Source organism: Eurypyga helias, unplaced genomic scaffold, assembly GCF_000690775.1.
Source record: "Eurypyga helias isolate BGI_N326 unplaced genomic scaffold, ASM69077v1 scaffold4321, whole genome shotgun sequence".
Lineage (NCBI taxonomy): Eukaryota > Metazoa > Chordata > Aves > Eurypygiformes > Eurypygidae > Eurypyga > Eurypyga helias.
In genome coordinates, this window is record NW_010232618.1 from 2,143 (window position 1) to 26,241 (window position 24,099).

A 24,099-nucleotide genomic window follows, 5' to 3' on the forward strand; every position below is an offset into this window, starting at 1 on the left:
TTTTGAAAAATGTCAAAATGTAACCTTTTGATCATCTGTCATTTTTTCCCCATTTTCTCCTGGGAAAACCTGTCAAATTCTCTTACCTCACAAATATTCAAGATTTATATAAGTTTGGTTGCTGTGAGGAATATATTGCATGTACAAACTCTAACCAGTTCTGCTCAGCATGAAAATCAGGAGTCAAGAATACAGCCTGAAACCCAACCAATGGGAGAAACAACTAACTTCAGCGCTAGAAAAATGTTTTCTTTGACTTCACACTTTCCACATGCAGCAGTAAGAACATATAAACTCCTGAGCTTGCCATACCACTGTTGTTGCTTAGAAGTGTATTGCACATGGTCATTTACCTTTGTTGGATTTCGGTTGTTCAGATGAGCCGCTTCCAACCTTTCTCTTTTTCCTTGGGACAGCTGAATTTTTCCTGTCAAAGGTAATAGGACTGTATTGAGGGAGGCTGTTGAATTTCTTTTCAAATTCTTCTTCCAACTTTGCTAAGCTAAAGGGGAAACAAAACCAATCAAATGAAATGTAACTCTGTTTCTGGAGAAAAAAGTATATTGCTTAGGAGCACGTGTGCATATGTACATACCTATCCACATAGAGAGGGGGAAAGAGAAATGCACACACTGCAAACATCAAACTAGTATGTATTAATCCAACTTGGGAATGAGAATGTACACTCCAGCTTCTGCATTTAACTCAGTACAAATCAACATTAGTTGTATATATTAAATTGGGGGAAAAAAGAGGGGGGGGGCGGGGCGGGGCAAATATCTATGTCCTACTGGTGACATTTAGCTTTCTTTGCTGCACAGATTCATACAGGAGATATGTCTGTTCTGTCAGGGGAATGAAAAAAGATAGTAACACCAATAAATAAACAAACTAATAAAATAACCATATAAAAGTCCTTATGCCAACATGAAAACAACAATTCAAATCAGAATAAAAAAGCCAAACAATTCAATCTTCTGGGATATTCCAAAACCTGATGCTTTGGAGTGGGGATTTGCTTTACATTAATGCTGGAGAACTGTATTTTCTCCCCTCGTATTTTATTTGTTGTGAGATGAAAAATGCAGCTAACTAGCTTTCAGGAAACCCAACATCCCTCATACGTCAGCACAACCTGAATGACTAGGTAGACTACCTACAACTCCAGAAATCCACAGACATGGCATTGTTCTAACAGCCAGATGAAAACAAACCACTCGAACTGGATGGCATGGCACAGCACTTCTGGCTGGAGTGACTACGCTGCCGTGCATAATCCCTCCACTTCCAGTGTGTAGGCAGGCAGAAGCATAGGAAGGAATTGTATTTTAATAAAAGGTAGCGCGCGTGCAGCTCTGCAGGTTATAAATAGCACCGTCAATGACAGGGGAACAACAGCATTTTCTATTAATCTTTAATTCTGTTTGCTACGGAAAACCTGAACTTGACAAAAGCTGGCCTGACTGTTGGAGGGATGGCCCTTATGCACTGTGCACATGGGAGTATCACAGGAAACATGGCATTTCAACCTGCTCCCTGAAGCAGCACTTGAAACAAATCGCCGAAGGCTTTGCTACACAGAATGATCCTTCATTTTCTCTCTGTAATCATTATTTCTTTCAGTAAGCAAACTTCTGTCTTAACATACAGCCTGCGCTCTTGGCAGACTGCGTGCATGGCGGGGTTTGTTTGTTTTGGGGTTTTTTCTGTGTGCACACATGCTTTGTTTTTAAATCACAGATACCTGACACGAGCTGTGCTCGGTACTGCCACCTCTCTCCTTCCACGCCGATGTTCTCTGACAACCACAAACCAGCCCACTTCCCGCTCTGACAGCTGTCACCAAGTTCCATCCACTGCCCCAGCTCCTCTCCCACCGCCTGCTGACTCCTGCGCCAAGGGCATACGAGGGCCTGCAGCTCTAATTAGGAAGGCCCAACCCTGAAAGCAGATGAGCTGCCATCCTGGGGAATAATTTACAGCTTGAGCGAGATGGAGGCAGTGGAGAGTGCTGCTGTTCTATGTCAGCAATTAATTATTAATTAAAAATATTAAATCCTTTACATTGTCATGAATTTTCAGAGCATCTGGCAAGGCTGGTTAGACACACGTAGCTGGGCTGAGGTCTGCACGGCGTACAGCCGGGAGAGACACGCAGCAGAGCACTGCTCAGCAAAGGAACCAGCTGCACATGGACAAAGCACCCCTGGCAGGGACCTGCGGGAAGGGTGGGCAACTACTGATGGACAAGGTAAGAGGACATGGGCAGAAAGACGTAATATCAAGAGCAGGGAGGACCCTCCCCCCTACACACAGAAAATGAGGCTGAAAGGTGATGCTGAAGGGAGCAGAATGAGATTAGAGGAGCAGGTAGAGCTAAAATCAGCTCTTCAGGTAGCCAGGAGGTCAGGTAGTGCAATGAACAGGGATAATGGATACCTTCTCCAGCACTTACGCTCCACGAATTACTGATTCTGCCTTTGCAGAGTTCATTAATGACATGACTGAATCAAGACTGGCAAACTTCCCCAGCCAGCCAGCTAATGATGGTAGAACAGTGTTTGTCGAATGAATTAATTATGGACACACTTTTCCAACCTACTTTAAATAAATAATTCGTAACTATTTTCTTTTTTGGCTACAAGATGGCTAGACAATGCATTCAGTTTTCTCACCATCAGGTGTGAAAAGTTTTCAATCTTTCAATTTAAATTCTACAAATGTTTTCAAAACTTCTATACAATGCACTAAAAATACAAGATTCTTTTTCTTGACCATTCAAACCAAACAAGACTTAGTGATTTTCATCAACTGAACAGTGTTGCTGTAAAGTGAGCTGCAGCTAAATTTCACATTGACTAGGTTATAAAAAAGGCTACCGCAAGCTTGCACAAAAGAAACGTTACAACTTTAAGCATGAAATATGGAAAATCTACTCCTTTTTAATTCATTTCACCCTCTGAATTCAGATAATTGAAAGTCTTCAAGAATTGGAAAGTAAGTATGAATGGCTAAGAAGATTTAACAACTACGCCTGCAGTCAAATAAATATGTAATACTCTGGCAAAATTATTATTCACATCCTAGAAAAGTACTTCTGTGTAGCCTTGCTAAATTTTAATGCATTTGCAATCATTCATTATTTTTCTGATGTATTTAATTTCTTCACGGTGTGCATGAACAGTTTAAATATCTTGTCTCTACAATGGAAAAATGATATATTTATCATAATTACTTGCCAATATTAGAAATTGTTTACTCGTCCTTTGTAAGCAATCTCTCCAAGCAGGCAAAGAGGTCTGTGCTTTCTAGTCTAATTCTGTTTATGATGACTGAACACCTACACAGAACTTTAAATACTGATTTGCGAAGTGCTCTGAAAATATAAGTAACCCTCTTCACCACCTCTTCAGTGGGTAAACACTGCATGGGTTTTTTTAGAAGTGAGCAAATAATGCCATTCCAATCTGTTTACAGCAGTGTAAACCAGGAAAGATCTCAAAGGAATTTCTTTGGTATATAAACAACAGGTCACTAGAGCATGACTCAGCCCAGTGAGGCGTTTAATTTTCAAGAATTCTGTCTAATTACGATTATTTGGGTGTTGGATGCAGTTGACTTAGCTGCAACGAGGAGGACTCACCATTAAGTTACCAGGCTGACCTAACTAAAATTTTGTGAAACTGCAACTTACCCAAAAACAAACTCTTCCTTTGGCTTAGGCTTTTTCAGTTTCTTGTTCCCGCTTGTCCCACTTTGGGAAAAAGCCCAGTTTTCTTCATTCCAGCATCCTTCATGATCTGAGGAGTTGCCTTTTCCTGAGCTTCTTTTTCCTGGGATGAAGGCAGAAAATTGTTTCTCATCAGCAGAAAAACGTTCCAAAGCACAGTGGGCTCAGAAGGGACTTTTGTACCCATTCAGTACTACAACTTAAAATACTTGACCTTCTTGAAGGGGTTACAAAACAATTATGTATTTAAACTGGATAATGATGACATTGGCAACCACTTCCTCCCCGCTCTCCCTCCCCCCTGTGTTTTAATCCACCTCCAAAGTCAGGATCTCTTGAAGAAAGAAGAGAAAGAGAAGAGTAGATTTACAGTAATAAACTTCCCTAAGTTACAAACATCGTTGCTGACTGTTCTAATTACACATACCAAGCTACTAATTGGAAAAATACATTTCAAGACATCTCACTGAAAGCTTCCTGAAGTTATCTCAACTTTATCCTTCCACAAGGCAAAGGGTTCTCGCTCGCCACCAAAACTAAACGCACAACACACCTGCCTCTCGCAGGACCGAGAACTACGCTCACAACCACAACAGTTGTTTATACAGAAACAAGCCAATTGTTCAGGGTTATACACAACACAAGTCCTGTGTACACCTATCAGCAGGCTGACAAATTAACCCTTCGGTCAAAAGGTAACCCTCAGATCGTCAAAGATAAAAAGGGAGAGGTTAAGAGCTTGTGAGGTAAGTAGGAACACAGACGGCAAGACTCAGGGGGACCTGCCCTGGACCATGGTGTCCATCCCCTCCATCTGCCCCCCGCATCTCAGGTGCCCAGGCACAGCGTTCCCATCACACCCTGCTCAAACTCCAGCTTAAACACGGACTTTTGCTTTTCCTCCCACTCCAGACAGGCTTTTGCAGTTGATGCTGTAAATTAAACACTCAAAGCCACCCACCTCTGTCCACGTTAGCCCGCAGAGATGTGAGCATGCCCTCTGACACCAGAGTTTTATAAAGAGCACCTTTGCAAGATCTCTCCGATTTCCTGGAGCCACAGGTTTCTATCTTTTTAACACAGTCACTGTCCTCAGTTTTGACCTGTCCTGGTAAGCTCTGGGGCACCACCTCCTCTGTTGGGGTCAGTGGTTCCACTTTAATGTTATCAGAAGCCTCACACGGTACTTCCTTGCTGGCTGCAATACTAAGGAAATCGGGAGGCTTTGATTCTTTGGTGGTCTCCGTGGGTTTCTCCTTTGATGTTTTTTTCTCTTTCGATTTCACTTTTTTCTTTGGTGATTTTGTATCCAACATGCTTCCCTTCACATTTGAGACGGGGCGGGGTTTTTTGCGGGGCGTTTCCCCCAGTCTCTCAGCACCCCAGTCGCCCTTTGCAACAGCTTCAATCGTATACATTACACTTTCAATGTCCGACTCGGAGGACTGCCTCTTTTTACAGGGTTTCTTGGGGGTGGACTTCTCGTTTGTGTGCCGGTCCAACTTATTTTTTTTCTTTTTCTTCTTTATCTTTTCTGGCTTTAGCCCAAGGATACTCATGTCAGCCAGTGAAAGCTCTGGAGAACAGCACATGTGATCCTTTGTGTTATCATTTCTGTCTAAAGGGCTGTTCTCCATTGCAAGACTAGTAAAATCTCTGTATTTTGCAGTTTCTGATTCCTCAGCTTTTGTCTCATCCTGGTTTTGCATTTTGTCTGACTGTTCTACTTTTCCTTTACAGGAGTCTTTTATTATTGTTTTCTCCAGTTCTTCTACTTCCATATCCTCTGGAACTTCCCCTCCCACACCTTCCAGTGCTTCCACTTTTGTTTTCCCAGGTTCTTTCACTTTTACTCCTTCCGAAGCAAGACACATCTAAAATGAGTTTAAAAACAGTCCCATGAAACACACATAATGTTAACATTACTTACCTCTGTTAACAGGAGCATTACACAGGGAATCCCTCTGGCATCCTAGTTCAGGAAAGCAAACAATGCTAAAGGACAGTACCGAAAACCATGCTGAAGCCCTCAGGAGACTGATGTGACGTGATGATGGCTCAGGGCTAAAATAAGGCTGGCGAGTCCTACCGCTCTCAGAGAAAGAGACTCCAACTGATCTCAGTGGTGTTTCCATGGCCCTTTAAGTGCCTTTTATATAATCTGGAAAACCTACTGCTAGACTGATTTTCAGGATGTAATCCTAAATGAACAGAGCAATAGAGTATCTCTCACTAACCACAGATGTTACTTGAAATCTCACATCCATACCCCCTTCAACTCCCAAATGTCCCTATATACAGTTCTTTCCTCCATTTTCCAAATGGCCCTGAAGAGGGGGTTGGGGAGGAAGTTAACTGAATCTCAGTCATCGAGATTATTTTCTTTTACTTGAATGTGCAAAATAATTTGGAAGGTAGTAAAAAAGCCTTCCAAATCTTTCTTCTCATGTCATGGACTTATTTTGCGAAGAACTGCAAAGCAGCAGTGGTTGCCATGGTTATCTCCTTCTGGAGATAACATTAATGGAAACCAAAACCCTCATACTGCCTGTGGAACAGTGATATTCAAAAAAAAAAAAAGAGCTTTAAAAAGGGTCCTCAAACTGCTACGTTCCTGCAGCACTGGCTTGGGAGATCCTTTCGGTTTTGGATGACCTGTGAGCTATGCTGACACTGCTACAGGGTAGTCCACAGCACCAAGCAGTTGCCCTCGGGAAGACATGCTTTCCTCTTCGTACTCTCCCTCTCAAAGCCCCCAAGCTGAATTCCCAGTGCTTTGTTTTTGCAACACATGTCAACCAAACAGCCCCCTGGAACAAAACCAGATGGAAGAGGCTGGCTTTGAACCAGACATAAGGAGTTTCCCTATCCCTCAGCTCAGCCCACGGGCCATGTGGTCAGTACAGACATATCTTCCAGATTACTGGTTTCTCTTTAGATCAATTTTTAGATTTCTCCAATCAGCAAGGCATTTTTTCCCTTGTACACTAAGTATCTCTTACACCAGTACATGTATGAGCATAACAGCAATGACAGAACGCTTTGTGGTAAGCTTCCAAAATTCTTGCGGCATAGGGTGGAAACTCCTGGTCTGGTTCACATCAAGGTAGGTTGAGCACTGGAAAGAGCAGAGATTGGGCAGCACAGTGTCTAATGGGAAGCAGGATAAATGATGCAGAGGAGAACCCCACAGCTATGCTGAGGTGGGTTCTTGGTACCAAGGTACTTCTGTGACTGTTTTACTGCCCCGCAACGTAAACATAGCCTGTGCTTTTCAAAAGCTAAAGATAAGCCTTTAAAAGGAAGTTCATTGGACAGCAATCATATTTTGACAATTCAACACACACATTCCTTGCCAATGCATTTTTTTTTTAACTACCTTTGCTCCTTCCGCAGAAGGCAATAGTACAAGAGGCCTATGGATGCGGCTACAAAAAAGCAACTTCTGTTTTGTGAGCTCTAAGCAAACTTGCAATTCGCAGTCTTTAAGACTGGAAAAGCTTAAACAAAAGAGGTTAGAGACAAAAGAAATATATTTCAATAAGGGGCCATTGGTTTTGACTGTCCCCAGAAGAAGGAATTGCTGAATATCATAGCAGAGTTTCTGTAGAAGTTATTGACCTGTTTATTCCCCACTTCAAAAAACAGTAGGCATGAAAAGCAGCATGGAAAGCAAAAATAAATGAAAGCAACTTATGACCTTTAACAGGAATTTGTAATGGCAATGACACAACGTTAGCAACAGACCAATCCAGCCCTCCCTCTCTCAACTCTTTGCCTAACCCCTCCCACCTGGCCAAACCACACAAACCCCCAAACCCTAAAACCAGTAATCGGGAAGTCCCTTTGCCACCAGGCACTGGTGTGCTTCTCAGCTGCGGCACAGACACTTCGACACCTCCAACCTGATGGCTGGTCTGGGAAAATCCTGACTCGTGGCACCCAAGCCACCATAATTTACGCTTCTCTAAGGAACAGTGTAATTACAACTGTAGCACTGTTCTGCCTTCCAGACTTGGGCCATCAACATCAGTAACTTATCCGCCCCACTGCACCTGCAGTAATTAGTCACCAGTGTCTTAATATTACCTCTGCCAGCTGAAACAAGGCTGATGTCCCACACGGTTTTGTTAAGTCAGAAGCACCCGAATGGGATGTACTTGAAGAAATCTAAAAGAAAAACAGAGGGGGAGAAAAAAACCAGAAACATTCTATTATCAGGACAATTCTTTTATGTTTACCACACAGCTTCTGAATAGCTTGTTTCCTTCCTCTTCCCCAAATCCATTCATAAGACTATATATTGAAAACGAAGTGCCGACCTGTGCGTGCTGTTATAAATAAAACCCTGCTCCACCATTGCTCCAGTGGATAATTCTGCTGGACACTGAAAGGTACTTGCAGATTTGGGGACCTTCTTGTCAGGACTCCCTCTGAAGAAGAGGATGAAGAAGTGTGCTGTCTCACACGCGCACAGACTCCCGTGGCTAAGCACGGATCTACACCAGCACGCAGCCCAGCTGGTGGTGGTTCTGATGGCTCAGTTGGACATTTGATTGCCAAAATCATTTCATTGTCACAGCTCGCTGCTGTCAGGCTACAGCACTGCCCGTTGGTGTCCTGTAGGACTCTCATAAAAGAGATGCTGTGAAACCAAAGCGAGGTGGGAGCCCTCCAGCTTTTGGTAACCCCTACTGCTCCTCGGAGTACGGGAGGCAGTGTGGCAAGCAGGCAAGACTATGCTCCAGCATCTTTTTCCTGCATCAAGCCGTGATGCTCTTCAGAAGTGTTTTGAATCAGTTTTGAGCTAGGTGCAAAGAAATTACCTTTTTCTAAACAAATTAAAATCATCCGTCTCAGGATTGGCTATTAGTACAAAGAAGAAAATGTTCTATTTTTAAGGCTATATCCCACAATATCTGATCATGCTTGCAGGTTTCTTATACTTCCTTCTTGAGGAAGACATGGTGTTCTAGGGACTGGGGAACCAAAGTGCTGACAACCTTTTAGTTCCCTCCCAAACTCAGTTTTCATTGATGTCAACCAACACAGGCCCACAAAGTCAAATTTTGCAGACATCAACCCATCACTGCCAAAACGGAACTAAACAAAGAAGGTCAACAATGCTGCCTCTGCATCTCCTGGAAGCCACAGCTCTTCACGGCATCTCCTACACCCTGACCATTACAGCTCAAGTCTCCTCTCTGCAGCAGAAGAGGAGGTGGGTGTGCACCCCCCAGCACTGCCTCCCTTCACTCTCGTGCCTCCGCAGTGACGGCTAAGGACAAAGCCTGCATTTAGGCACAGCAAGAGACTCGGCAGAGCACATCAGTGCCAGCCTCCCAGGCTTCAGGCTGCAGAGCGGCTGCTCCAGCCATTTTTAGAGACTTAGAAATTCTCAGATTTTTTCAGAAAATAATTTAACCCGCTTCTGCATTATATTTTATCACCATCTGTGAAATGCTGCGAAATATCAAAAAGGAAGGCATGGGGGGATGGGGTGGGAGGAAAGCAGATAAAATTAGCTATCCCACATAGCAGAGGGAGATGAAAGAGGAGCAGAGCAGCGTGGTGTGCTGAAGCAGACAGTCTCGCATGCGCCAAACCCCTGCCATGCCAGCAGCATGGAGACAAGCAGCCCAGTCCCCTCCAGTGCGCAGCATCTGCGGTTCGGAGTTGCAGTGGCATGGCACAGATCTCTGCCAAACGAACTTGCAAACCTAGGACACCCTCGAGGTGGTAATGAACACAGTTTGTTTGGGATGCTCCAAACCAGGTCCTGAACTGCCGTCACTAAAGTTAAGCTGAATTTCTCATTTTATTTATCCAATTACAATCCAGCATTGCAGGGATCTCCAAAACTGGAAAAAAATCAATACCAGTCATGTCCTGCAAGAGCTACAGATAAGGAGGATGTGCGTAGCACATCTGCCATGCTTTTCTCAGTTTGAACCAGAGCCTTTCACATTCATTTTGTACATTAAATTAGGCTTGTAGGAATCTGTTTGAGCAACCACAGAAACCCGTCCAACACACAAACGTTAGGCTGCCAGACTTGATTTCACTTTTTCCTGCCAAATGCAGTACAAACTGCACTCCTGTGGACAAGCACCCGTCCTTCCCCCAAACTGGGCACAACATCACAACTTTTAACGCTGGCTTTCAAAAGACAGGCTGGCCTCAGCAACAGTCTTACTCCAGAACAGCACTACTCAAAGTCTGCTGCTGTCCTGTAGGAGGATACCTCAAAGACTTCTGCTGTCCCTCACTGAATATTGCCAGCCTTTCTGCTATCCCAGGGCTGCAGTAGTCAAGCGTCTTCGTGGATGACAGATCACACAGCTAGGTGTGATCACTGTTGCACTGCTGACAACAATGCACATACCTGCAAACTCTACTACTGGCAGGGACTGCCTGTAGCGTAAGGCAGGTTTTCTTCCTCTCATGTAAGTTCCCATAAAGTCAGATAGTAGAATGGAACAAGGCATGAAATACTTTTCTTTCACTGCTTCCAATCTCTGTCTTTTATTTCCAGAGAAGGATCAACCTCACCAGCAAGAATACATGGCTGGATAGGATCCAGAGAATCATTTTTCTCGGCGAAAAACAGATGTGATTTTGGAAAAAGAACCAACCAACAATCAATCAAAAAAGCATATGAGTAAGCCTCCTCCTTATTTACGTGGAACATGGCATGTATCTTTACCTTTCAATCATCAAGAATAATATTAACAATCAAGCAAAAAAGCGTATGAGTAAGGTGCTAGCATCCTCCTCCTTATTTACGTGGAACATGGCATGTATCTTTACCTTTCAATCATCAAGAATAATATTTGCACACCAAGCCTCAAAGGTTTTCGAGTGGTTCATCCATACCAAAGAGGAGAGCTCGACAAGGCTATATTTAAGACTCAAAAGAGAATTTCTAGGATTGTTGGAAAATCTGACCTAATATTCTTGATTACTGCTGACAGCTGTCAATTTCAGAGCTTTATACATTGCTACAACTTCCAACTCTTCATAGATCCCTGATGATCTCAAAGTCAACTTTTCTCTTCTTATTCTTGTTCCCTGAATTAGCAATCCACCTTACAACCAAAGCTCTACTTTCTGAACCCTGGTACACATCTCACGAAGAAGTATGCCGTTGACTCTTGTCTGTGCTATTGCCCTGAGGATTGTTTTTCTTATAAGAAGCATAACTTCTGTTCAGTCTCCAAACCATGCACATTAGCAAGTGCATAAAGAAAAGCTAGGTCCCTGGGGACATGGCCACTGCCTAATTCTCTTGCTATTCCATTATTTACTAATTTATGCTTCTGGAAATACTAAATTTAATGCTAGAGCAAACCTTACACAATTAATACTGGTTTTGGGAAAAGATACACACATCTTCCCATTGTGATGCTAATGGGTATAACTTTACCTCTGCCAACTGGAAGAGTGCCGACTTCCCACAGTGCTTTACTGGCTCAGGACTCGACAACTGGGAAGTATGTGAGGAGATCTAGGTTTGAAATGAACAGAAGAGAAATACTTCAGTGGCACACAGGAAAGGCAGAAAGGAAGGGAGAAAAATGAATGAAAAAATGCAGGTGTTAGTTAAACCAGTTACTTTTAAAACTTTCTAGCAGAAGGCGCTACTTCAGATGGGCAGTCCCACCCCAGAAACACCTGAGGCACTTAGAAGTCAGTGGGATACAATCCATTACAGAATTTTCCTTAGAGCAGGCTCATGGATTCTGTTCTACATTTGTACTGTCCACAGCTAATATTCTATCATGCTATGTGTTTTACGTGACCAAGTGAACAAGATGAACCCTGGTGGTCAAGGTTAAATAAAATTCTCCTGGAAAGTCTGCACAGTATTTCCCATTTGGTTAGATATAGAAGAGGCCCTTTTGTCCTCACAGGCACTGCTTGTTTCACTTTCTTTAGTGAGAAAAATGAACGAAGACCTTACGTCTGGAGTTCATATCTAGCCTTCTAAATAGATGATGGTGTGCCAGCACCAGCGCTGAGTAAACAACTACCACCGCACTTCAGGGAATCGCTTTTGCAGCCAAATTTGTTGAGACTTGCTTCTAAGTGCAGCATTATGAGTTCACCAATGCAAGAATTAATCATCATTTCTCGTAGGTGATCGTTTTGGCATGGCATTACATGGTAGTATTACCTGAAAGTCTTGAAAAGCCCTAAGGTCAGGGACAAGAGCGCTGTTGGGTCTGTGGCATCTGCCTCATCACAAAGATCATGCTTATGACTGTGATCTTTCAGATGCAAAAATTATCATCTTAGCCTTTCATTATTTAATGTCTTTCTTTTGAGCTAGATTATTTGAAGAGTTTACTTTTCAGTTGTCAAGGAGATTCACTACAAACCCCACCCCACCCCCCCACCCCAAAATGCACAGCATCCATTTTACTGCAAGCTATTTAAAATACAGTGAATAATACTTGAATGTGCATTAATAACAATTTGTAATATTAAACTAAATTCAAAATCCTAGTTTTGCTTTGAGACAGTACAGTGAACGTGCTCAGGACCCCATTGCAACAAATGATCTTGGACACAGCACTTTTTTGCAGGAAAAGGGCCTGAATGGCGTCAACTTTTTATCTTTCTACTGTAATAAATTTTCAGCTCCTAATGATTTTTTCAGTGCAGTATGAATGGCAGAAAAGGGACCCTACACTGAAGTATAACCTGAGAACATGCAGGCATACCTTACCTCCTGATGCACAAAGTGAGGAAAGAGTAAAGAATTTTGCTTTGACAAGAGAATGGGTGCTCCTAAAAAAATGCAAGCAAGATCCTTGTAGCACTAACAGAAAGAAAGGAAGCCAACATTTCACTTTGGCAAAAAATTATCTCATTGTCAAGAAAACACACTGCAGGTCAGCATTTTAGCTACTATATTACATTCGAGCTTTCATAAGAAGCACGTGCCATGGTACCACTTTTTCATTTCTCTCCTTGAATAGGGATTTCACGTCACTACGGTTATGTAATAATTTCAGCATACAGTCAAACAGTAAATATATTAATTTATTTTACATAATGGCATCACCTGGGAAGAGTACAGCTTTACCTACGGGAAGGCTAGAAGAGACGATACTGGCTAGCTCTCACGCTCCCCATTTCAAGGCATTTTGACCAAAAGTTTTGTATTCAAACCTTCTGTTCAGCAGAGAAATAAACAGAAAGGGTTGCCCACAGGCACACTCAAAGTGAGTATGTGCGAATGCATCAGGGATAAACTCGTCCTCAAGCACGCATTTTTCTTATATCACAGTAACCTGCTGGTCTAGCAAAGATAATTTCAGCTTGTTGCATGCTGCATGCGACTGTTTGTTTGATTAAATCACCCAGAGAAAAACTTCATAAAGCAGATGAAAGTGAAGAATCTGTAGGGTTTGGCTCCATGCTGTTTTTAAGATGGATAAACCAGCAATTGTATTGCTTCCACTCTCAGGAAGCACTGTCATTGTTTAATAACAGATAAGAGTTCAGCAAGGTAAACCTAAGAGGTACTTGTGTTTCTTTTCTACGAAGCAGTCATCACCATCTGTTCGCGTTTGCCAAACACACATCCAGTAAGACCAAGAGAGCAAGGGGTCCCATCTGTTCTGCTTCCCTCACATGGCAAGGAGGATGACAGCAACCAGCCCATGTAAGCAGACAGCTTGCAAACAGCCACCGCGCTAAGGAACACAGCCCACTGCTCAGAAATCACTGGCCTATATAATGGCTTTCCCTAAAGGTACAAATGAGAAGGACAGAAGTAGGGCCAAGTATTTCCAAGATCAGAGCAGAGCGAGAAAGCCAAGAGCGTAACTTGGCAACACTCCAAATTTCAAAAAAACACTTCCCAGGATGGCACATCATCTTCACAGGCCTCTAAGGTACTTGCCTGTGCACCCATAGGGCCCAACGAAGTCCTACTCCTGGGATTTTCATTAACCGTTGTGGCAAGTCACTGGGCAGACCTCATTAGCCATACCCGCGACAGCTTTAATTGAAGACTACAGCACTTGGGACAGACAAACAGAGGAAAGGCTAACCGGGGCCGTAAAGAAGAATGAATGCCATGCTACAACTACACATGAGCTGTTTTGAGTGACAGGGGACTTGTACTCCTGGGGTAAAGGTGTCCATTTTGAACGACAAGACTACTCAGTGGGATTGCTGTCTTCACAAAGAGGCACTCTTACTCACCCTGCCGCAAAGGCGACGAGGAGAAAGGGAACATATGAAGAACACCCAGCCAGAACCAAAACTGAGCTGGGACGTCTGCCAAAAGCCTCCATGCACATCACACCACAGCACACTTCACATTTCTTCACAGGTCTGCTTGGCTACTGGCTAAATAACTACTTTCTCTCCCTCTCTCTTTTCTTTCATAGCACTGTACGTTGCTGACAGCAGCCTACTGTGAATCGCTTGCCATAATTCAGTTTACTAAATGCAGTCATGTGTTCATATAGACAGGACCCAGTAAGAAATGGCACAGTGAGGAACGGGATTTTTGCCAAACTTGACAAAAGACACCCTGTGCCAGTAAAAGCCCTTATATCTGAAAGAGCACAAGCAGTTTTAATTGCAGGGGAGAAAGCTTAATGAGTTTCTGTAGCATGCTCAATACTTTCCCCTGGAATAACCTAAATGAAATCAGATTGCAGTCTTAAAAAAATGCCATTTCTCTACTGCTATGGATAAAACTTGATGTTAGTCACTGCCATTAAGGTATCACAACAATAATATAACACAGTAGGAATAGCCATGGCCTTGGGTGTGAAGTGGTTTTTTTGCTTTTTCAGATTTCTGTCCCTGATTTCCAGACGATGAAAAAAATAAATAAAAAAATACAACCCCCTCCAGATCGCACACAAATTTTAATACTTTTGCAAGAAAAAAAGGTTAACCCTGACTATAAGACTGTCCTCTCCAGTTTCTAATCAACTTTCTAAACACCTCTTCTAGCGAACATTTGATGATTCATGCACACACTCCATCGTGCCAAATGAGCTGGCTCAGTGCAGTGGTATGCAATTCAATGCGCTGTCACATCCGTAGGACAATTTTCAGGTCTATCATTTTGTTGTTTGTTCAATTAGGAGAGGAAATGGTTTTAGGCTCTGTGAAGTTTTGAAAGCGTGGCTAAGTCAGGTTTTACATGACAATTTGAAAATGCTGTACTAAAGGCAATTCATACTCTGCTCAACTCTGCAGATATCTAAAACTGCAGGTTAAAATATAAAATGGTTAAGATTTTTGAAACTAAGTTAGCAGATTCACTTGTGCAAAATATTGCACACAAAATGCACAGCACAAGAAGTATTCCCCAGCTTGTATCTTCTACTTAGTTTAAAAAGCTGTCTTCAGCACATGGCTTCATCCTGCTCAATTCCATTAATTTTCTCCAAAGAACTTTCCAAATTAACCTGTAACTTTAAAAAAAGGTAGCACCTATGAAAACATGGTCATGATTAGAGATATTTACTCTACTGTATCTTTTATAAGGGTGTTTGTAGACAGGTATTTTATGGCACCTGAATCACTAAGTTGTTTTTTCTTAAGCAGGCTTCCTAAGAAATATAACAAAGCCCATCCTAGCCAATCTAAAACCACACTGTACACAAGTAGCCCAACACACAAAGAAGCGTGTTTTATCAAACCTCTGTAAGCACGCACAGTAACAAACAGGCTATTTTTTAATCCCGTTATGCTCCTCCACAATATCACCAGCTCCAATCCCAGTCTTTTCAGACACATCCTGAATATATACCTTTGGCGTAACAGATTCTGCAAGCAGTACCAGACTCCCCCAAATGGGCAAGAAGAGTATATGTGTGGAAAGTCAACTCAGAGAGGCACATTAAACACAGGGGAAAAGAAATTCTTAAAAGCAATCTTCAAGAACTTCAAATCTTCAATACGTAGAGGAAGGAGGATAGCTTACATACTTCTGAGTAATTTACAGGCTTTATTAAGTCACCACCTAAGGATGCTGTTACATATCCTCGTAGCTGTGGTGATAAGCTTCCTCTGACCTGCAAGGTTATTTTCCAACTGCCTCTTGGGGAGTTGCCATTTTGCACTGCTGCAGCCTCTTCCACAGGCAGCGTGTAGTGTCATTTCAGAATGTCTTTTATTTGTTGTTTTCCCAGATGCAAGTTAAAAGACCATTTGGAGAAGATACCTGCAGTGGTCCTTTGGTATGGAAATATTCACAAGCCCAGTAACTTTTGTGTATGCTACAGCTGGTAGATCTGGCCAACATCTCACCCAATCCCTGGTTATTCCCCCTGTGATTTTCTTAACACAATGCTGTCATGAAGATAAACATCTACTCATGGGAATCCCTTATAAGACAGGGTGCTTAGCCACTCAGTGACAACTCTTACTGGTTTTTTGCTTCCTCCCATCCTCCCCCACCGTATTTTAGCCATTATACCTCGGCAAACTGAAACAATGCAGACTCCTCTGTTTGTTTTACAGCTCCTGGGACTCCAGGCTGTGATGTGCTTGAAGAGATCTGTCAGGAAAACAATTATGTTTGTATTACCTAACTCTTCAATATCAAACTTCAATGTGCTAAATGTCTGATCCATCATACAGAAAGACTCCTGGCACCTAAGAGCATGCAGACCAGTCCCAGCACACCATCCAAAGAACACGACTTGTTTTCCAGGAGACACGTAAATTGAGTGATCTGTGAAATAGTGATCTTGAATTTTTTTTTCACGAGGAAAATCTTTCCTAGGATCAATAGGAGAGGCTGAGACTTTTTTGAAGGGCTTTTATTTGCCCACTGATACGTCAAAAGAGGGTTAGCAACAACAATTTAACACTATATTGTATTTCACAGCTCAGTGGAAGACCTGAGACTGCAGAATGGTGGTGCTGACAGAACACAAAATGCTACTTAGCATGGAAGGTGAAACGTGGACAGGGATACAATGTGCGCAGGCACTTTGAGATACCACCTGTCCCAGGCGCTAAGGTAACTGCATTTTATACTGTTTAACTTGTGTCAATTATTTTTGTTGCAAATGACACCTCTGGTTGTTAGACCTTGGTACCAGTACCGATTAGTTTGCCACTGACACACATACCCAGCGTGCACTGGTTAGGTGCAGCCTCACTACAGGCTGTTTAACATCCTTGAAAAGCAAGAGCAGGGAACCTGCATTTCTAACTGCCCATCACCAGCGAGCTACTTCTAAACCGCCCGTGCTGGCAATGCAGATGGGCTTCTTCCCTGGCGCTTGCTGAAGCTGTTCTTCGATGCGTAAGGAAAAGCCAAGGGTCACAAGCCCTTGGAGCAAGAGCGTATCTTGCAGCCCACACCACAGTTCCTGCCTCCTACCACATTGCGCTTGGGCACTGAAAAATGAACTCAAACAATTAACTGAGCTGGTATTTGTCTTACTCTTACAAAGACTTCACAGTGAAATTCAAGAAGCAGACCGTTATGAAGAGGAACTGTACAGAGTATGACATTGCTCAACTGAAAGCGGAAGTAAGCAAAAGCACCTTAGAAATACTGGAAGATGGGTGAGGAATTATTACCACAGGAGTATCATAAGTGACACTGGAATTAACCAATTTTAAGACGCTTCTAAGTACTGCTTTTCATTGCTGGCACACCAGGCATTTCCTCTTCCTAACAAGAAAAGCCAGCAGGTTGTTTAAGAGCCTAGTGTTAGGTACTTCACTGGCCATTACCTTTCATCAGAAATAAAGAACCAGTGCTTTATGTCTAATACATTCTGAAAGCCTCTGATCTTAAACTGGACCTCTAGGTCTTGTGGGTTGATGTTAAAACAAGGAAAAACCAAACCAACAACAAATTTCACATTTTTTGTGTGCTAGGATTGCAATGCACCTGCTCCATAACCAATGACATTTAGGGAGGAGTATGAAGGTGTACACAGGAATGAGTATTAAAGACACAGGAGTCAGATTCACGACTGGTGTGAAAATAGGGAGTAAAAAGAATCCTCTGCTATGACAAAATTTCTTTCCATATGCACTCACTCAAACACCACCCAGCATCCTGTACAATCAATATCTATACAGTTAAATATTTACACGTCACTTGATTAAGATGATTTCAAAAGTTGGAGAGATGCAAGTGATGCTTGCAGAGGACCAGGGTTCTTTGCAACCTCACTCTTGTCATGCTAGTCATGCCAGTGAAATCCATGAAAACTTGGGATGAAGTAGTGTATACTTTAACAACAAAACAAAAAAAACCCAAACCCACAGAACACTACAGTTGCACTTCTAGCAGTAACCGGAAACGCGTTGACAAAAATGTTGTACATTGCAAAACCAAAGGATAGTTGCACAGAGCTATTTGGTGGTTACAGAATAAAATTATGGAAATTCCAGAACTAGTTATTTTTGATGGAGTCAATGACTAGAGCAGCCACAACAGATAGGGGACATAATGCAACATCCAAATATACATGCTAAAACTTATAGTTAGTAAGACTCCAGTTTAAAACAAAGTGCAGGAATGACAGATCTCTAAATTACAGAAAAACCACAGCTCCATTACTGCACTAGAGTTTTCACCATGTTCCTGAACACACTCTCCTGCACTTCCAGTCTGACCCATCTACCTGATAAATGATCCAGTACCATAAAACAAACAAACAAAAGGAACAAATAAAAGCATGAATTTTAGTTAAAGATTTTTGATTTCTCTTTCAGCTGAACTTTAGATGCTTCTTAAAAGGAAAACACTGGGCTAGACAACCCTTTTCAAAGGGACTCACCTCTGCAAACTGAAACAGTGACGACTTCTGGCAGGTTTCTGTAGAATGAGTTGCATCAGACTGACAGGTACTTGAGGAAACCTGAAACAAGGAGTGTGCAGAATAAGACCTCAAAAGGTGCTTCTTTGAAGCTAAGAACAACAGTGAGCAAAACAAAACACCAGGCAGCAGTAACAAGAAGCAGTGTTTAAGAGAAGATGAACAATCGAATGTTTCACAGTCCTGGACAGGTTAAATCAAATTTATAGGTGAAAACGTAGTTTAGCACCCATTTTAATGGATTTGAAAATCACCTAAAAAGACAGAACACAAAAACAACAGAGGTTTTTACTTTCTTTTAAAATTCCAAACTTTTCAAAAGAGTTTTATGCAACAGAATACCAAACTGATGATATTAGGTCCACACAACTACCTTGTATTAGTGATGGTATCAGTCCTGCTATATCTGTAATTTGTACCACCACTCTGAATATGAAAATCACTTAGAAGCTAAATAAATTTTTTTGAAAACACTGAGGGTTGCTAAGTGACAGAAATATTTCCAAGAAAAATAATCCCCAATCACCAGACAGCATGAAAATAACCAGTTAAGGGTACTACAAGCCTAAAATTGCTCAAATCATGTACCTAAACATTCATTTAGGGCTGCTTCGGAGAAAGTGCAAGAAAGAGTCCTAACTTCTGAAATCAAAATACAAATAAATGACTGTTCAAAACCAGCTGCCTTACTCAAATTAACACAGAGCTTAGCCGTACTATTCTTACCATCCAGAAATGAGTTAATCAAGCATCATTCTGTAAGGGAATTGTATAAAATATGATACATTTATTAAATGTCACGAGTGTAAATGATTTACACGTGTAACTCCTAGAATCATATGTTACTGTTAGTATAACATATGTAACATGGCTTGTAGGAAACAGAAGAAAGGAAGAAGCCTTTGTGAGATTTTAGGAAAAGTAACAGGATGGATTTTTTTTTCCCCTTAACCACTTTAAATTGTTCATGAAATTTCAGTTTGTTTAAAACACTTCAATGCAAATGTGTTGTTTCTCCTATTTATTACCAATACACGCACGTCGACTGGCATTGACAAGTACGCCAACAGCGCTCACCAGCAAACGCACGTGCAGGATTTAGGCAGCAGCCGGGTCCGTGGCTGTTAAGCACCCAGCCCCACAGAACGAGCAGGCCTGCAGCAGACACAGTGTGTACCACTGCTGCTGTCTGTTCACCTTGCTGTACAGGAGCCATGAGCTGCGGAAGGCGCGGAGCTCGGCTTCCTACGGCTTTGTGTGTAAAGGATGGATTGCTAGTACCCACTGACCCAGAGATGATTTTGTGGTTGGAACAACTATACTTTTCCTATCCATTTCTGTTACCTTTAAAAGAGTTTATGCTGTTGCCTTTGCTTGACAGAAGCACTAACTTGAGCTTGTTTCTTCTGTTCTGCCGCTCCCGACACACTCCTGACTTGTGGGAAAGATACTATCTCCAGGACTTCGAACCTCTGCCAGGCTGAACCTGATTAATGCATTGAAGTAATTCCTGGAGGGAACGGATGCACGGATCATACCACTGCATCCGTCTCACTTCCTGCCATAATACAGCATCCTCAACATGTCCTCATTTCTTCTCCTCCTCCCAGCTGCACCGAGGTATCTTCCACTTCTGATTTACACCCAGGGCGATACCACCTTGCACAGAGGCGCCATGGCACGGAAGATAACCATTCGGTCCCGAAGAGAAGGAACCGCAAGGATAATGCCTCCGTAGCCTCCCCAAGCTGCCCTGAGGCGGATCCCACCGAAGGAAGGTGAAGGTCAGCCCCCGGGTCACCTCCCACGCGGACCAACGCCGCACCGGGCAGTGCGGCAAGAGGGCAACCGGTACAAGAGCCCGGTTTTGGGCTACACCACAACTCCCGGGATTCCTGGGCAGCAACCTGCAGGCGGGCCACTAGGTGCTGCTGTAGGGCAAGCGGAGGGTCCGACGGGCCCCTCGCCCAGCCGCCCGGAGCCTCGCTGCTGCCAGCCCGGCTGCCAGGAGACGCCTTTGCCCCGCGCAAAGAGAGCAGCGGGAGCAGACCCGTCTGGCGTTTCTGCTCGGCATGCTGCAAGATCCTCCCCGGTACACACCACGGCCTGGTGTGGCCGATGAACGGACCCAACCAAAGCCAGGCGGGAACTCACGGCGCACCCAACTCCTCCTCTGTTTGCGGCTGGCAAGGTCTGCGGCTTCTTCGGCCTATCTGCCCAGTAACTCCCGCCGCTGCTCCGAAATCAGTCACCTACCGACACCGAATTCTGTTATCGGAAGAAATACTCTCTGGCCTATGGAAAAAATTTACAAGAACAGGAACATAACCGGCAACAGACAGAGATGGCGACTGAGGCCCCGAGGCCGCTGTGTAAATACGGCTGTTGCGCCTCTTCCCGCCCCCCTGCTGGGGCCTGTTCACCCTGTAGCCTGACATCCCAAAGGCTGTAGCTTCTGATAACCCGCACGTTAAACACCTGACTGGAAAAGTCCCTGTACAGTCATTTAACGTGCGCTTGACAGAAAGGCAGCAGGCGCTGAATGCATTTACGTGGGACCAGCATTATCATTTCCCTCGCCTTCTCCCAAGTTCTGAGCAAACCATGTCAGCGCTGCCCTCCTTCCTATTAACAGATTTTAAGGTGATTAATAGTATTTAAGACCTATGCTTACAGGGCGACCCAAGTCTGCATAATCACACATATACACAAGCAGCCAAACTACACGCTGACAGATAATCTCGTGTCTGCCAGTCTCCCAGTTTAAGAACCATATATATGCACATGCATCTTACGTGTACGCACACGCTCCACTGATAATGAAGACTACATGGTATCACTTAGACCATTCTTTTTAAAAGTGACACTGCATTTGCCCTGTTTTTTGTAAAATAGGGTTTTAGATATACAACATAAACATTTATATACTTAGATGCACATAAAACCTCTACCTATTGCTAAGCAACTTCTGAACCTCTTCACTGGCAATACCTCAGCAGCCACCTTACTACGCCAAATTCTCTCCCCCACCCTGTGTCAATACCAACTCTAGCACAACACAGCTAACCCCCCTCCACTGAAGAGGAAAGCAGTTGAACAATTCTACAGTGAATTCTTGAGCTTCTTACTGAGCCTGTCAATCCACCTCCTAACATGTCCTGCTAACATCCCTAACGCTGCTTTGAGCGTGAAACTGTTTCCAAGCAAAGGCATGGAAATCGAGCCCATAGGGTGTCCCACAGGCGTGCAAAGATGAACATCTTACGTGTCCTCTGTCCACGTGCCTGAGAATGGGAAGCCAGAAATGCTGTTCAGTTATCCAAGTCTAAATAGGTTTAGGATCCGTACTGCATTTAGTGAAACGCTAGCCTGAGATATATTTGCTCTGTACCTAATCACCACTGAGAAACTGAAGAAGTTTCCAAGTGCAGAAAAAACATAACTGGAGACTTAATTCTTGCTGACACACAGTTTAGGAGGGCCGAACTTCCTCCCTTGGGGTCCTTTTGAGAATACCAAGCACCCATATTCTTCTGGAGCATGTATTTTACATAAGGGAACCTCTGAAAAAATCAGAGATGTGCAGTTTTGTTCCCTGGGAAAGTGCCCCGACACCTACCTGCTTCTCAAATAGTGTAGGACAATTAAAATACAGTAACTCACTCTAAGTACGGGCTAATTTCATAGAATCATGGAATGGTCTAGGTTGGAAAGGACCTTAAAGATCATCTAGTTCCAACCCCCTGTCATTGGCCTATCATGATTCTAACAGCCAACAAATCCTTCAACTGGTTTTGTTCAGTCTGTATTTACAACAATTATTTTGCTCTTCATTTTGGGGGAGAGTACAGTGTGGAAAGGCCAGGTTTCAAATAAAGACTGCAGGCTCAAAAGAGCACAGCACAGTACAGCTTATACATAAATATTACATCATAAACCATATTGCATGCTTCTATCAGAAAAAAAAACAGGGTTTATGCAGGCACATGGGAAATGTGTATTTTGCTGAAAAAAAGAAAATCCTGACTTAAAAAAATCATGTACTAAAACAGTCACAAAACATCCTTTGTGATCTCTCTCTAAATCCACATGTAGGTTTTTTTCCTTCACTGCCATCTGAAATAGTACTCCTTGAGGCATTTTTCACATAAAATCAAGAAAGCTCAACTCACAAGGCCATAGGAAAGACCCTTCGTAATGGAATGGAGCATCTGTGACTACAATAGACCTTCCACCTCATTTAAACATAACATAGTAAAATCAGTTTTTAAACACCAAGTTGAGAGATTCGAAGTTTGAAAACCAGAGGAAATTTTCCTTAGCACAAAATAATGAATTTCCTTTCACTTCTCTGCCAGCCCTGCTCTAGTGCTTCTTATTTTTCACGCTGCAGCACAGAAAGCCTGTACCCACATCTGCACAGACTTCCATTGCCCGAACTTCCAGTGCAAAGAACTGAGGAGTCATGGCTCAGTCCTGGCAGTACAGGAGCAACCCATCTCAAATCATGCTACACATATGCATTTGGGCTATCACATATAGATAGTTAATTACTGCTTTTGCTCCCAAAAGCAATGACAACAAAAAGAAACCCTCCTCACTTTCACGGCTCTTCTTTCCAGGCTAGAAATTTATGGCAGTGACTATTTATGGCTCCTCTGTAAAAACAGTATGTTTGTGATGACAACTGAACTACTTTTTAGACAACTAAACTTCTTTTTAGACATAAAGACTTAGTGAACAGGAGCGGATTGCAATACTTTGATTACCTGTTAGCACTTGCACAGTTTCAGAATGCATACATAATGACACTGACTGTATGGAAATTATTAGGCATTTATTCTGCTCTTCGTGCCAAGGCCACACTTCCAATACCTGAAGGGGACCTACAAGGAAGCTGGGGGGACTTTTTACAAGGGGCTGTAGTGACAGGACAAGGGATAACGGGGTTAAATTGAAAGGCGGTAGATTTAGATTTGGTATCAGGAAGAAGTTCTTCCCGGGGAGGGTGGCGAGGCACTGGAACAGGTTGCCCAGAGAAGCTGTGGATGCCCCATCCCTGGAAGTGTTCAAGGCCAGGCTGGATGAGGCTTTGAGCAACCTGGTCTAGTGGAAGGTGTCCCTGCCCATGGCAGGGGGGTTGGAACTGGATGGTCTTTAAGGTCCCTTCCAACCCAAACCATTCTGTGATTCTGTGAGGCACTGCACAAGCATATGAAATCCTTGCCCAAAAAGAGCTTGTAAACCACCTGTTTGTTAACACAGTCACTGTATTTCAACCCTTCTACCCATGACAATATCCTCTCATGAGGCAGATTTGCCTGATCTGATGAAATATTCAGTCAGCAGAGTTAATATTGAATCGATATAAGATCTGGGGCCAACCCCTATGCTCACAGTTGGGATACAAGATTCGGATCACAGGGCTCACACTTCAGTCCCACCTGAGGTTACCCAAAACGTATCTTAAATTTCATTTCCCACTGGTCAAATATTCCTCCCCAGAGCTGACTTTCTCATGAGGGCTCGCAGTAAGGGAAA

At 43.0% G+C, this 24,099-nt stretch overlaps 1 protein-coding gene across 1 annotated transcript in view; it reads right to left on the minus strand.

Moving 5' to 3' along the window:
• Positions 1-353: 353 nt before the first annotated feature.
• LOC104516932 (HMG box transcription factor BBX-like) overlaps positions 354-24,099 on the minus strand; it is a gene marked incomplete at both ends in the record, with an annotated part of 32,885 nt that continues 9,139 nt past the window's right edge. Inside the window, 7 exons of the mRNA XM_010161438.1 lie at positions 354-502; positions 3,695-3,833; positions 4,692-5,604; positions 7,820-7,900; positions 11,157-11,237; positions 16,188-16,268; positions 18,520-18,603. Coding sequence (XP_010159740.1) covers positions 354-502; positions 3,695-3,833; positions 4,692-5,604; positions 7,820-7,900; positions 11,157-11,237; positions 16,188-16,268; positions 18,520-18,603 — 1,528 coding nt within the window. The remainder of the gene's footprint in view (positions 503-3,694; positions 3,834-4,691; positions 5,605-7,819; positions 7,901-11,156; positions 11,238-16,187; positions 16,269-18,519; positions 18,604-24,099) is intronic.